This window comes from Gymnodraco acuticeps, unplaced genomic scaffold, assembly GCF_902827175.1.
Source record: "Gymnodraco acuticeps unplaced genomic scaffold, fGymAcu1.1, whole genome shotgun sequence".
NCBI lineage: Eukaryota > Metazoa > Chordata > Actinopteri > Perciformes > Bathydraconidae > Gymnodraco > Gymnodraco acuticeps.
This window is the reverse complement of record NW_022992187.1, coordinates 638253-653237: the sequence shown is the minus strand read 5'-3', so window position 1 is coordinate 653237 and position 14985 is coordinate 638253. Positions and strand designations below refer to the sequence as shown.

At 41.4% G+C, this 14985-nt stretch overlaps 1 protein-coding gene across 1 annotated transcript in view; it reads right to left on the bottom strand.

The window, feature by feature from the left end:
• Nucleotides 1-14985, bottom strand: part of LOC117539120 (semaphorin-6D-like) — a 148332-nt gene that overhangs the window by 71489 nt on the left and 61858 nt on the right. Inside the window, exons 14-16 of the mRNA XM_034205148.1 lie at nucleotides 13626-13799; nucleotides 13302-13442; nucleotides 9910-9987 (exon numbers count right to left, since the gene is read on the bottom strand). Coding sequence (XP_034061039.1) covers nucleotides 9910-9987; nucleotides 13302-13442; nucleotides 13626-13799 — 393 coding nt within the window. The remainder of the gene's footprint in view (nucleotides 1-9909; nucleotides 9988-13301; nucleotides 13443-13625; nucleotides 13800-14985) is intronic.

The following is a 14985-nucleotide window of genomic DNA, read 5'->3' as shown; positions in this document are numbered from 1 at the left end:
CCTCTATCTTCTCTACTTCAAGGCCACAGAGCTGTTTTGGCTACTGAGTTGACTCACACAAAGTCACACGAGAACTTCTACAGCTCAAGGCCAGGTGTCTAATAACAATGTGACCGTGTGAAGATTTCTTCTCCTCCCCACCTTTTTACTCTCCCTTTATATTGCTTTGCTATTATATTAAACTGCGCACACTCGCGCAGACTATCCTATACTCTGTGAGACCTGTGTCTATATTTTATTGTATCTGATGTTTGTTTGAGGCCTCGAATAAACATCACCAGAAAGACAACTCTGTTGGATTCACCATTTATTTGTTTTCTGACTTGTACTCTACAGTATTGGGGTTTTTAGATTTCCATAACAATCGTCACCATCGATTTTCTCTTATGCTCCAACACAGTTACACGGGGTGCAGAATAGTTTCCCCCCACTTTCGTGCAAGACATCGGGGTACTGCTTTGCCCGGTCTTTAGCAGAAATGTTCGTCGGTAAATGAGATGGATTAGATTTTTTCATCTTGGTGTTTTGTCTCTCGTGTGAGTTCCACACGTTCACTCTACGGTGTTGTTTACCTTCTGTGATGCGCGAGCTGATGACGTCGCGTCATCATCATCACTACTTCACGTCAAGACGAGTTAACTTTTTTTTTGCTCAACTTTGTCTGGAAAAATGCGGGAATTATGCGGCCTTTTGATAAATATGCGGCCTTTTAAAAATCTGCGACATTTTGCTGATTATGCGGTAAATTCTGCGATCGCAGAATCGCGTTTTTCTGGAGGGTCTATTCTGTATACATACTAACATATAAGGGTATAATTAGTGTGGTTACTCCATGTTTACTAGCTATAACATTAACGTTACATCACTCTTTTCCCTTCTTACTCAGTCAGCCAGAGTGCAGATATCACCATTAGATTCACAAACCTGAAACATCATCCATTTCTTCACTGCTGGTGATGACATTGTTGTCAGCTGTTGATACTGCTGCTGCTGCTGCAGCTTGTGGCTTTCTAATATCCATAACTTTATAGGCTAGCCTATTAGCTTAAAACTCGTCAGGCACTAGGAAGGATCACTTCTTCAGGGCAGGGAAGGCTACGCAGTACGCAGGCTACTGTCCCGCAGCGGCTGCCTCTCTGGTGGACTCCGGTACTGCACATTACTCCCGAGACATTTTCAACAATTTGAAACATCCGGGGCTTTTCAGAAAACATCCGGGGCTTGAGCCCAAGTAGCCACCCCCTAGCCCCACCACTGCTGGAGTGTTTCTTGCTCTGCCAGGTAGGCTACAACAAGTGGGATTTATATTTTATTACTATACTGTAGCATATCGTTTTGTATTCCCAGTGTCACGGATATAATCATATTCTGCATTGACAAGAACATTTACTGTAATATTATACTATTGTTAATAGTTTACTGTATTATTACTGCTATAACAATCACACATTGAGTTAATTGTTGTGCAATGATAAAATTAGACCGTTGTTTTTTTAAATAGTCTGAATGAAACTCTGCAGCTCTCAGTAGGTGATCAGCTGATCAGCGGGGGCTGTGTGTGACTCTTTGTTTACACACCTGTGACCTAATGGCCGCTCAGCCACAGCTCTCCCCCCTCCTGTGATCTCCTAACCCCCCTGTGATCTCTCTTCTCCAGCAGTAACGTTTAACCGCAGTTGCTGTTGTTTCTATCGCGCATTGCCGGTATGAAAGGGTCTGTGCCGGAAATATCAAACATTTAACAAAGTGAAAAACAATGAACAAGACTTAACGTATTAATAATAATTAATTATATTTATTCCATTTGGATGTACGATTTTTGACTTTGTTTAGAGCAGTGATCTTCTCTTCCTCTCTGCAGCAGAGCTAAGCACTGCCAGACCGGACCATGACTGTTAAGGCAGAGGGGTGTCTCTAGTTCCCCCTCGACACATAGATAGACTGATCCTTTATTTTGTCCATGTCCGATTGGCTTAGAGCAGGGATCGGCAACAGGCGGACCGCGGTCCGGATCCGGACGCCGACCTATAATCAATACATTAATAGGGGATTTCAATTTTGACGGGGCGATTCTATTTTAACTGCCACCGACAGGGGGCGAAAGAGACGAGTGAGCGATACAGGGAGAGAAACACAGAAGAAGAGACGAGAGAGCGATACAGGGAGAGAAACACAGAAGAAGAGACGAGAGAGCGGCAGAGAGAAGCGGAGAGGAAAGTAAGTGAAGAGAATAATTAGCGATACAGGGAGAGAAGCGGAGAGGAGAGTGAACAGGCGTGTTAGCGGCAGACAGGGAGAGACAAATAATTACACATGGCGCTCTCCAAGAAGAGGAAAGTGGACAGTGAGAACAGAGCTTTTAACCCTGAGTGGACTCATTCATGTTCATCCTGCCCTCTGGGAGCACAGAGCCAGTGTGTCTCATTTGTTCAGAGACCGTGGCACTCATTAAAAGTGCCAAAACGCCACTATGAGACAAAACACAAAGTGTTTGAACAAATAATCCCTCTCAAGTCAGAACTGAGGTCACAACAAATAAATATCGTTCCAGTGCAGGCTAACCGAGGCTAACCAATGAGCACCTGCATGTGTGTATGAGAATGGCCCTGACACCATTTCAGCCCAGATCTAAACTCCTGGCAGGACAAGCTCCAGCTCAATTCTCACACTGAATTAAAACAAAGAGAAACTTTAAAACTGTTCAATTGTTATGATGTGTAAAGACTGATATTGTTCTATAATCGTCTGAAACTGTTAAGTCATGATGTGAAACGGTTAACAAAGAAAAAAGGAACATTTTTTTAAACAAACATTGACAATGTACCGTTCACCACCCCCCACCCCCCCAACAGCTCCCTTAAATCAACGCAGGGCTGTGACTCTCTTTGTTTAAAAAGTAATGGCCCATTGGAATGTGACAAAACTATCCCATCCCCCCTCTGTTCTCCAGCAGTGGTGTGAAAGGGTCTCTGGAAATATCAAACATTGAATTCAAGTTTTAAAAACAGTGACGGGGTCCAAACTCAGAGGTGGAAGAAGTACTCAGATTATTTACCTAGGTAAAAATAAGTATTAGAAGTAGATGTCCTGCACTCAAAATGGTAAATTGCCCAAGTGAAAAGTGTTATCATCTGAAAGTAAAATGAATCATTATGTTATCAGTATTCAATACATTTACTTTCGACAGAAACACACGGCAATGTTGTCCGGACTGTTGTTTTTATGCGGCACCGGCTTGAACAGGTCATGTGATCTGATCACGCCGGCATGACGGTCGACTCCAAAGGGTTAATATTAAATACATATAAGTATTTTTACAACTTATATTTAGTAATACTCTGTTGTAATTATTGATGCATAAATGTGTTCATCCATTCAATGTGGCATCTGCTATAATGGGGTTAATGTATGATATTACTTAATAATACAATACATTATAATATATGATATGATAATTACATTTGATTCATTTCTTATTTCATAGTTTCTCATTATTATTATTTGTATTTTTATCGCTGATCTTATTTTTGATTTTGTGAATCTGTGTGAATCTGTGCTGTCCTGTTTTTCACTCTCACCCTGTTGCTGTTTGAACTACTGAATTTCCCCACGGGGATTAATAAAGGTCCATCTTATCTTATCTTATCTTAATGTATAAGTTGATTTACTTCAATCTACCAGTGGCGAGCCGTCAGGGCCCTCTAGGCCCTCTCTGAGGGCCTAAGATATTCTAAAAAATAATATTTAAAAACATTAAAAATATATATTTTTTAAATATTATTTTTGTTATATTTTTACCGAAAAAACTTGATTTAATTGTATTTAAAATAAAATTTCCAAAGAAATAAATCCTTCGAATCTGCCTGTTCAGTTTCTGTTTGAATGTGAAGGGTTACATGAAAAAAGCTCGTCTGGCCCTCTATGCGATTCACAGAGGGCCCGCTATAGTAAAACAACGAGAGAGTAATGTCAAGTGACAGTACAATTGACCAATCATATCTTCCCTCTAAATGGGAGGGCTTTATTATCGCGGACTTTATGACAAGTTCCGCCCGCTGCGCTGCCAAGTTTATGCATGTGATATATCAACGGGTCAAGCTAGGCGGAATTAGCATACGTTCATTCACGATGGCTCACGTTAGTGATAGTGATGACATCGTTGCGAAACTACTAACCGAGTCTTTTTCAAGAATGAGTTACAATGATAAATTGGAGTTAATTACCAAAGGGCGACCAACACCACAGCTTAATTTGGTTCAAAAAACCAAACGGTTCGAGAGGCATTTTAATATCGGCAATTACGCCAGATACAACTGGATGACCGGATCAACCAGGGAACACAAGCTGTACTGCTGGGATTGCTTGCTTTTTGGAGCGGACAGTGGGTCATGGGCCAGAGATGGATATTCTGATTTAGGAAGTTTATCCAAATCAGCACATCGCCATCAGAATGCTTCAGGTCACCTCAGAGCTACTATTCGGCTTAAAACATTTGGGGACACCAGGATAGAGCTCCAGCTGGATGAGCAACAACGCCGGGGTGTCATCCTTCATAATGAAAAGGTGAAGAGGAACCGAGGAATTTTGAAACGCCTGATAAATTGTGTGGTGTACTTGGGCAAGCAGGAGTTGCCGTTCCGAGGTCACGATGAGAGTGTAACTTCATCAAACAAGGGGAATTACATAGAGTTGCTGGATTTAGTGGCAGAATATGACAGCGACCTGCACACACACCTCGCCACATCAACAGTATTTACCGGCACATCTTCAAGGATTCAGAATGACCTGATCAGCGCTGTCGCTAGTGTAATGACGGATAGCATGAAAGAGGAGCTGAGGAAGGCACCTTTTGTCGCGGTCATGTTGGATGAAACGACAGACATTAGCAACGTGGCGCAGATGTCATATGTGCTTCGATATGTCACTGACGATGGGATAAAAGAGCGTTTCTTCAAGTACGAAGATGTGACAGAGGACAAACGAGCAGAGGCCATAGCTACACGGCTGCTGGAGTTCCTGAGGGAGAGTGGCTGTATTGACAAAGTGGTCGCGCAGTGCTACGATGGAGCAGCTGTTATGGCCTCTGGATTGAATGGGGTGCAAGCGAAAGTTAAGGAAACAATTCCACAGGCCCTTTTCATTCACTGCTATGCTCACATCTTAAATCTCGTCTTGTCAAAGGGAGCTTCCAAGATAAGAGAGTGTAAGGTCTTCTTCTCCCACCTCTCTGGCTTGGCCACCTTTTTCAGCCGCTCAGCAAAGCGCACCAAGCTACTGGATGATATTTGCCAGCATAGGCTTCCACGGGCAGCTCCTACTCGCTGGTGCTTTCATTCTTGCTTGGTGTGCACAGTGGCAGATACGACCAGGGAATTGAGAGAGGTAAGATAATAATAACAATGAACGTAATGGAAATATTAACAATAATAAAGAAATGATTTAGTGTTGGAAACTACCCACTCATAAAAACATGAAGGTAAAGAACTATACTAGTATTACATTAAATGAAAAGCTAATCTTAGTGTTTACTGGAGGTCTATAAGTTGTTTTTTCTAAACTAAGCATTACTCTCGTAGGTGTTCGAGCACATCGTAGACCATCACACAGAGTTTGATGACGAAACTGTTCATTGCTCTGATGGATACATCACCCTCCTTACCAGCTTCGATTTCAGCTTTTGGTTGAAAACCTTCCACGCTATCTTCTCCTACTCGGATGTTGTTTTTGAAATACTTCAGAACAAAGGTTTTGATATGCAGTTCTGCCTGGCCAGAGTGGATCAGCTACAGCGACAAATTGAACAGGAGAAGGGGAACTTTGACAGCGTCTACGATGAAACCCAGGCTTTGGTTGGTCCTCCGCGCGTCCGTGGAGCTCAAGGAGACGTTCGTGCACGGTACAGGGAGCTCCACTGCAGCGTAATTGACAGCCTGCTAACCCAGATTTCCAACCGCTTCAGTGACCACAAAAAGCTGGAATTCCTGGCCCTTCTGGACCCGCAACAGTTCGGGCATTACTGTAACTATTTCCCAACTGCTGCCTTGAACAGTTTGATGGAGAGCTATGGCGGATATTTCGACCAGCCTCGACTGCACACGGAACTCGCCGTGATGTACGGCATGTCTGACATTTTGGGGAAAAGCCCAGCCGACATTCATCAGTTTCTCCTCAAAAAAGGACTGAGTGAAAGCATGAAACAGGTGTACACCCTCTCATGCATCATCCTGACAATACCTGTGTCCACTGCCTCTGTGGAGAGGTCCTTCTCTGCACTGAAGCGCATAAAAAGCTACTCGAGGTCCACGACTGGGCAAGTCCGACTGTCAGACTTGGCCTTAATTTCGATCGAGAAGAAATTGCTGATTGCTTTAAAAGCAAAGGATCACCTGCATGACGACGCCATCAAGTTCTTCCTCCAAAAAGACAGGAGGATGGACTTTGTGTTTAGGTGATTTGATCATCAAAGGTAAGTCAAAGTGATTTTCAATGTGGGCCGCCGTGCCGACTTAATTCATTTGTAATTGTTACTTGGCTGTGGGCGCCCTGTCATGATAGGTGTTTATATAAATGGTGTTGTTTTGTGTGGTAGAGGGTCGCTGTCATTGATGCGTTTTGCACCCCGGGCCGCTGTTTTGATATTCCGCTGAAGTATACTATAGGCTGTGACGTAAAAACTTTTTCTTTTTTTTTTCGAGGGAAGAGGGGGGTGGGGTCAGAGGGCCTAGGTAGAAAAGTCACGGCTCGCCACTGCAATCTACTGTACTGTGTACACCACAACAATATTACAAAAAATATACTGCATAAAGCAAACTATTGTAAAGGTAAAAGTATGAGCATAAAAAATAAAGAAGTGTAAACATTTACATTATTATTATGATTATTTAATATATAAAGACTTTATATTATTGAATTACAATTAAGATAATAAGATTAGATATACTTTATTTGATCTAAAATATTGATGATTTTTCGTTATAGTAGCCTGTGAAAACCATAACAAATAAGTGATGAAATGCTCTTCAGCAAACACAACAGAGCTGCAAACATTGTAAACAGACTAAGTTCTACTGTACTGAATTTGTGAATGAAGCGCCATCTCATGGTTTAATCCTGTAATTGAACAAATGGGGGATATTTGGAAACGCCCCCAGCCACTGGGATCTGCTGGGTTTTTGGTTGGAATCTGCTGGGTGGAGTCCTATCTGGAGTGCTACATCTGTAAGTAACTATCTGGGGAAGTTGTGAGGTGGTGATATGTTTTTTAGTTTGATCCTTTTCACCTGCAATGCCTTGGTAACTGCGTGCAAATTAGCACATTTTAATTAAGCCTAGTTAACGCTTAATTTGCATATCAATGTGGCGATTGTGATGACGTTATTAGATACATATTTCACTGTATTCACTTTAAGTGTCTCCCCTTAAGTACAGTAGGCTACATTAGCCTGTATGCCCATGATAAATTGCCTTAGCTAAACCTTGAGCTAACTTATCCCTTAGCTAGTAGCCTACCTAGGTTAACTATATGTGTTAATGTCTTTTAGCTAATTAGCTGTAAACTCGAGGCACTGGCAGTTTAGTAATTTGCTCATCATCACTCACCTTCAAAATAAGCCAAGAAAAGCCGGCATAACATGGGACAATAAACTGGGAGGTGTTGCTACCAGTCTGTCTGAAGTGACTGCCGATGTCCACACCACTGTGCAGCAGACGTGGAGGGAGGGAGGGAGGGAGGGAGAGCTACGGAACTTCACAGTCTAATCTCCCGACCTGATATTTTGTATTCAATCAATATATTTTTGGAAAGGGAAACTGTGCGCAAACAGCAGTAGATTTATATTCATTTATAAAAATAAAAAAAAGGGGGAAAAAAGGGCACTTTCTCTGGAGGAAGAAAAAGGGCAGTGGCTCAAGCCCACTTTGATGTCTATGTGTGCACGTGCCTGCATCCATGGATATATGTAATAGTGATGTGTCGGTCGCGAACGAGCCAGCTCAAAGAGCCGGCTCTTTTAAGTGAACGACGGGAGCCGGCTCGCGCCCGTGAAGGAGCCGTTTTGTTTTAATTTTGTTTTGTTTTGTTGTTAAGTAATACAAGACAGAATGATATGATGATCTCTGCGCTACGGGTGCTCCGTGCATGCATGCAGTGACATGTAATATCCAAGGATTAGAGACTGTTGGATGCTGCTGTTTTGAGCATTGCAATATATTTATTTTCATTATGTTATTTATTTATGATTTATTTATATATGTTTGCGTGGTTCTACTATCAGAGAGTTACAAGTGTCAAATGCAATGAAAACAATTGGCCACAGCAAATCATTTATATTAAAAATTAAATGTTTACTTTTGAATACTTCAGTACAAAGGATGTATTGAATAATTGAAGTGATAGGCTAGTTTGAATGACTTTGTATACTGCAGGGTAGCTTGTGGATTTACTCCAGGTGGAACTAAAGTCTGATTTAACACTTGATTAGATTTCACATCATTCATCCACATCTGTAAAGTAACTAATGGTATTAAATACATGTAGTGGAGTAAAAGTACACCATTTACCTCTGAATTGTAGTAGGGTAGAAGTAGAAGTAGCAAAAAAAGTACCTGAGTATTAAATACAGTACTTGAGTAAATGTACTTAGTTACTTTACACCACTGGCACACTATGAACTTCACAATGACTACAGTAAAATGATCAAATAAAGTCAACACTTCACTGTTAACTGAGTTTTGTCAGATTCTATTAAGCATTTTTTCTTTACTCAACATTTTTGAATGGTGATATGCCCGGTAGTAGAGGTGTAGGCATAAGTAATAATAGTACATTATAAAATATTGTTTATTCAAATAATTTCATACGATCGTACTTATTGGGACTCATGAGGAAAGGAGGGTGAGCGGGATCAACCTTTTCTTTTTATTCTAACCTTGGTAAGGAAAACATTTAAAGTCCCCAATAAACAACATGATAGTGCTAGAACTGGTTGGAAATAAGGTGTTCCAACCAGTTCTAGTTCTAGCTCTGTGCTTGTGTTTTTCTGGTTCCAAACCGGTTCTTCTTATTAGCACCGGTTGTGTTTCCACCGCCCAGAGCCCAAATGGGCATCATCGTTTACGTCTCTGATTTTCTCCCCAACGCTGCTCACAACAACAACAATAGGAGACTGCGTACGGTCTGGTTTCCCAGAGTGCCTTGCTTCATTGTTTATTAATGTGAGTTTAGTCTAGCGTTTACCGTTTATTCTCCCGTTAACTCACGTCCGCTGGAAAGTATTCACTGTCTGACTGTCACACAAGCAGCTCATAAATATCCCCCATCCCCATAAGTGAATGTGTTTCAGTATGAATGTATGCTTTTTGGCATCACAACGCCTTTATTAAAGTGTCTCTGGTATAAGATGGGTGATTTCTCTTTATGATTTCACTTGTGTAGCCCAAGTACTGATTCCACCCGATAGCTGATCTAATAAAAAAACAGGAAATCGTTTTGATGGTCTTAAAAACGTGAAATATCAGCGAACGGATGGTCATTCAAATAAGGTAAAAACAAAGAGCATCACACTATGCCTGGTTAGTGTTGACTCATTTAAAATTAGTTTTTGTTTTTAAAGTGTGTGGTCGTGCTCCTGCACCCGTCTCCAACGTAAGCGTGACGTATTGGTTCTTGTTTCTTGACGGGGAGTCGAGTGGGGACAGCTGAGAACGGGTTTTTGGGGCCAAAAGTCAGCACCCCTGTGGTGGAAACAGGAAGAACCAGAGCTTAATCGGGCACTAGCTCCAAACTGGCCTTGGAACTGCTTTGGGGGGAAAGGGGCATCAGATATACCAGTGGAGCTGAGAGCTTTATCAGCTGTGGGGCTGATGCCGTCTGAGGGAGAGAGGAGACAGAAAGAAAAAGGGGTCACGTACTTGAAACCTGGCGCCATGTTGGCACAGCTCCCGGTGCGCAGCCAGATGCAGTATGGGTCACGGGAGGCCAGGCAGGCTCTGGAGAGAGAGAGGGGGGGGGGGCTTTAATGTTTATCTGGGTCAATAATATTTGTATCTGCTTTTCCAGTAGTCCATATTGATAAAATGAAACATTGAATTCTCAAATAATATGAACAGGGTTGCATTCCAATAGTCCATTTAGCTTAGGAACCTTCCTAACGGAGTGAAATGACCCGGAAGTCCCTCACTGGCAGCCATGATAAGTGCCGTTCCAATTCTCCAAATGAAAGGAAAGGAGGTTTCAAACTTCCTTTATAACCTCCTTTAGCTTAGGAACCACTGGACCTCCCTAACCGAAAGGAGAGGAGAAAATGCTGCCCCACAATGCATTGCAGCCGCAGCATTTGCCATCACAACAGTCGGCCGTTCACGGAAACAACCGATTATGACGGAGAAATGATATCATGAAAGTTACGGTGCTTATTAAGCATTTTAAAACGTATGTGGTAAGTTGCCAAAGTGCTTTGTTTTGAACGTTCATCAGTATTATAATCAAAAAGAGAAATATGAACGTTAGTTTTTACTGAAATGATCAAATAAAGTCAACATCTCACAGTCTTTACTGAGCTGTGTGGGGTTTGTTCAACTTTTAAAAGATGTTTGAATGGTGATATACACAGTGATAGATGTTAAGGACTAACGTTTATAATAAATACATCTGTATTGATTTTAAGATCTTTTCATCAATCATACGTATTGGGATCATTTGTATTAATGTGGACCGGAGGGAGAGGGGGACGAGCATAAGTTTCACTTTCCTTTTTTATTTCATTTCCAACTTTGGTCCTGAAGAATATGTTTCTCTGTTGTCCACGTTCATAAAGCATAAAGCAACAGCATCAGAGCACGGTGCAGAGTCTCTAGATGAGTTTACAGTAGTCCCTCGTTCTTATTAAACATCCATGTTGTAGTCCGCTGTATAGAAAACTGTAGTTTCCATAGTTTCCCCACAGCAGCAGACGCACATTCAGGACGTCCGCTGGCGCATCATAAACACGTTGGATAGTGAAAGTGCAGTCGGATTCTCTAAAGTACCGCAGTCTCTTCTCCTAAGTCCTTTAGAATTCTCCTATCCACTATCCCTTAACCACTCAGAGGTCAAGGAATAGGAGATAGGGTTAGAATTTAGGAGCTGATTTTTGGATTATCGGAACGCAACCCAGGTATATTTGGACAACACTATATTTGAATAACACTTATTCCGACAGTCCAACAACAGGGTGGTGTCATACACACTCTGAAACACAGTCTCCACTTTTCCGCTTTCCTGTAAGCTACCATCAATATAACGCAACATCTCATGCCGATGCTTAAAATGTAAAGCCAGTGTATTCTCCTCCACATGTTAAGATTGCATTATTTAAAATGAGAAAAAAGAAAGCCAAGAAAGTGGTTATACCACAGGCAACATGTGACATGGCGATGAATATATGGATAAATGATATTAATCGGTAACACATTGTTTGACTTGAAAATTATAATATTTGATGGAACGTTATCCCAATTTCTCAAGTTAAATCATTTTTCAATGGGCCTAGGTATGGTCATGCGATGGCTTTTCTCCCTTGGTCCCCGTTTCGTAACCATGGGTTCTTACAGAAAATAAAGTTATTGCAGGTAGTGGTGGAAACAATTTCGATTTTGAATTCGGAAATCAATCGTAATGGGCTTTCATTTTCCGTTCAGGAATCAAATGCAGGATCTACAATTCTCCCAGTGTTTTATAATGTCAAATGCAAACAACAGAGGTCATGGAGAAACAACAGATCGGAAAAATTCTCCCGTGGCTACATTTTGCATTCCATGTGAGTTATGAAAGGAACCGACATGCTATAATCCAGGAATTCATGGCTTTTTGCAGATGAGTCTTTACTGCTCTTCTTGTTTCCTGTTTAACACTTTCTTGCATGGGGAAATTGAATTGAAGTCATTGTTGATACATTTTAAATAAATACTTGGAAGTTGACCATATGGCTTTAGTGTGGTACATACCACAAATCATATGGTGGATATCAGCTTGATGCCATTAAGGCCCATCTTTTTAAATGTATACATGACAGTTGTCAGGGCATAACTCCAAAAAAGTGTTGATGTGTATAAATCAAGACTCGAAATAGTCATGGCTGGAAAAACAATGTTTGAATCCAAATTATAATTGGTTCGCCACCATAATATTGAAATGTGTCCCGCCCCCTCCAGGACACCCTGTCCTCACTGTGCAACTCCTTCAGTGACAGGCTGCTGCCCCCGCTGTCTCACGGAGAGATACCGCAGGTCCTTCCTTCCTGCAGCGGTTAGACAGCACAACCCCTAGTAGAGGTAGAGGTATATTGCGCAGTTTTTAACAGCATGTATATATATATATATATTGCACATATTGCACATAGTTGGTGGTTAACAACAAGGAGTGTTATAGTCTGTGTTGTTGTGTGTGTGGGGACACACACACAACAACACAGACTATAACAAAAAAAACTGTGGAATATATACCTGGCTGCTAACTCCTCAGAACTATTACAGGATGTGTTTTTTGTAAATTGTGTAACTTTTTTTATTATGATATTCTTTCTTATCTTTAATATTTTTGTATGCATGCTTCTTAGGTAACATGAAGCTGTCTTTGGCTATTTTCTGTTGTAACAATGTACATTTCCCCTCTGTGGGACTATAAGGTATTCTGATTCTGATATTGTCAAATTGTACTGTGATACCACTATTAATGGTGAGGTGTTTCCTAACAAACAAAGTTAAAACAGCTGAAGCAGAACCCGGGGACAGGAGGAAGGGGAGGGGAGGGAAGAATTAAAGAAGATTGAGAGGGACATTAAAGGGAAGAGGTGAAGAAAAAAAATGGTGTGGAGACAGAAATAAAGAGAGGATTATATTGATGAGAAAAACTCACGAGAAGTAGAAATAAAAGAAGAGAATATGCATAAACACACACATAACTATATCTTAAGTCTCAAGCAATTTGAGCAAAGTCTCTAGTCATGTCTTGTGGTTAAAAAGCCAGATCAAGTCAAGTTTCCCCTCCAGAGCAAATCTAAGCCCAGTCTCAAGACCTTATTAGTGGCAGTCTAATCAAAGTCCAGTCTCTAGTAGTTTGGGTCAAGTTTAAATCCACGCTGACAGGTCCAATATATGTGTTGAATATTAAGAGACAAGGCACAAGATCTTTAGGGTTACTCCAGATCAAGCCAGCAATGATTGGTCTGTTTAGGTTTTATGTTTACCCAATTTTATTTTGTGAGATCAAGTACAGACCTCAGAGCATAAGGCTGAGTGAGAGCAGCTGCTGTGTGTGGACTCACCTTCTACAGGCTCCATGCTGGCTGCAGCGGCTGAGCGGCACTCTGATCACACAGCTGCTGAACGCCACGAACAACGCATGGCGCTCCTTATCCAGCTCCAGAGCCAGAACCCTTCTGTCCTCCTGACCCTGAACATTACACCTACACACACCACAACACACACACACACACACACACACACACACACACACACACACACACACACACACACACACACACACACACACACACACACACACACACACACACACACACAATATCATATAAAGCCGTCTTCAGCAGAAGAGCAGTATGAGAATAATCTCTGATGTGCTCAGATCTTACTTGGATGGATTGTAGACATGTATGTCCTCTAGCAGTTTGGATCCGAAGCTGTCGTTAGGATGTGTGCTGGAAAGAAGCTTCAGGACTCGACCATCGTCTGAACCCAGGAACATCACTGTGCGGTCCTTGTACGGCCCGGCAGACACATCCACCACTATCTGGCTCAGCTTGGACCTTGAAGTAAAAAAAAGGATGCTCAGTGATCTGTGAGGAAAAATCATGTGTAAAAGCCTCCTTTTGCCAAAACAAATTGTCTAAATGTGTGATTTCAAAGACTTCCATAAAAACAACGTCTCTACCCCTTTATTATTCAAATGTACCACACTAGTAAACCCAGATGCAACACCTCCCCTCCTACAATAACATGTATTTAAAGTGGCCTTATTTAGCTTTTTGCATATATTTGTACATACATTACATTTAATCGGACGCTTATCTAACGGGAAGTGCATTGACCATGAAGAAAAAAACTCTAAATCAAGAATCCTGCAGGTTAATTTGCTATCTATGAGCTCAACCTATTTCTATTTAATTGGTATTTATTTGCACATCTCAAAAACATTCTCTTGCACCATTTTAATTGTTTTATGTCCTTTATATATTCCCAAACCCTAACCCGTTGCATTGTTGGAAGAGCCTGTGACTTACGTTTTTCATTGCCATATCTACACTGTAGTTACTGTCACACACTATTGTTGTTTACATGACAATAAAGCCTTGAATCTTGAAAAAAACAGAATAAGTGCTACTGCATTTTCTTCATTTAAAGCCAAACCTTTGTGCGTGCTACCTAAAGAGAGCAGAGAGACAGAAAGCTAACAACAGCAGCAAAATTAACTCCCCTCACAGTTGTTGTGAATGTGGAATCTAACTATACAGATAATATGGTTTTTTTAACCACAATGGAAACATGTTTATTTCTGCTCAAAAGTTTGGATTTTAACATGGGGGTCCATGGAAATTGCTCCCTTCTGCAGTCTCCTACTACCGGCCACTAAATGAACTGCAGTTTGTGGCACTTCCTTATGGGCTTCACGGCTTTGCCCCAGAGTTTGCCGCTGTGAAGCTTTTGATGAAGTTGCTGACACAGCTCTTGCCTCGGCTAAGTTGCTAGCTAGCACTAGAAATATTGAGATGCTTTTTTCACAACACACTGAAATATGTTCAAGTGTCGAGGTGTGTGTATTGTTACAAGCTGTAATATTATGGCAGCTATCAGCTTCAAAACTTCAAAATTGCAAGAGTAACCCCCCTGCACAAAAAGGGCAGCAAATTGGACCCAGGCAACTACCGCCCTGTCTCTATACTTACCTCCATCTCGAAAGTCATGGAAAAAATAGTATATGAACGGGTCGAAAAG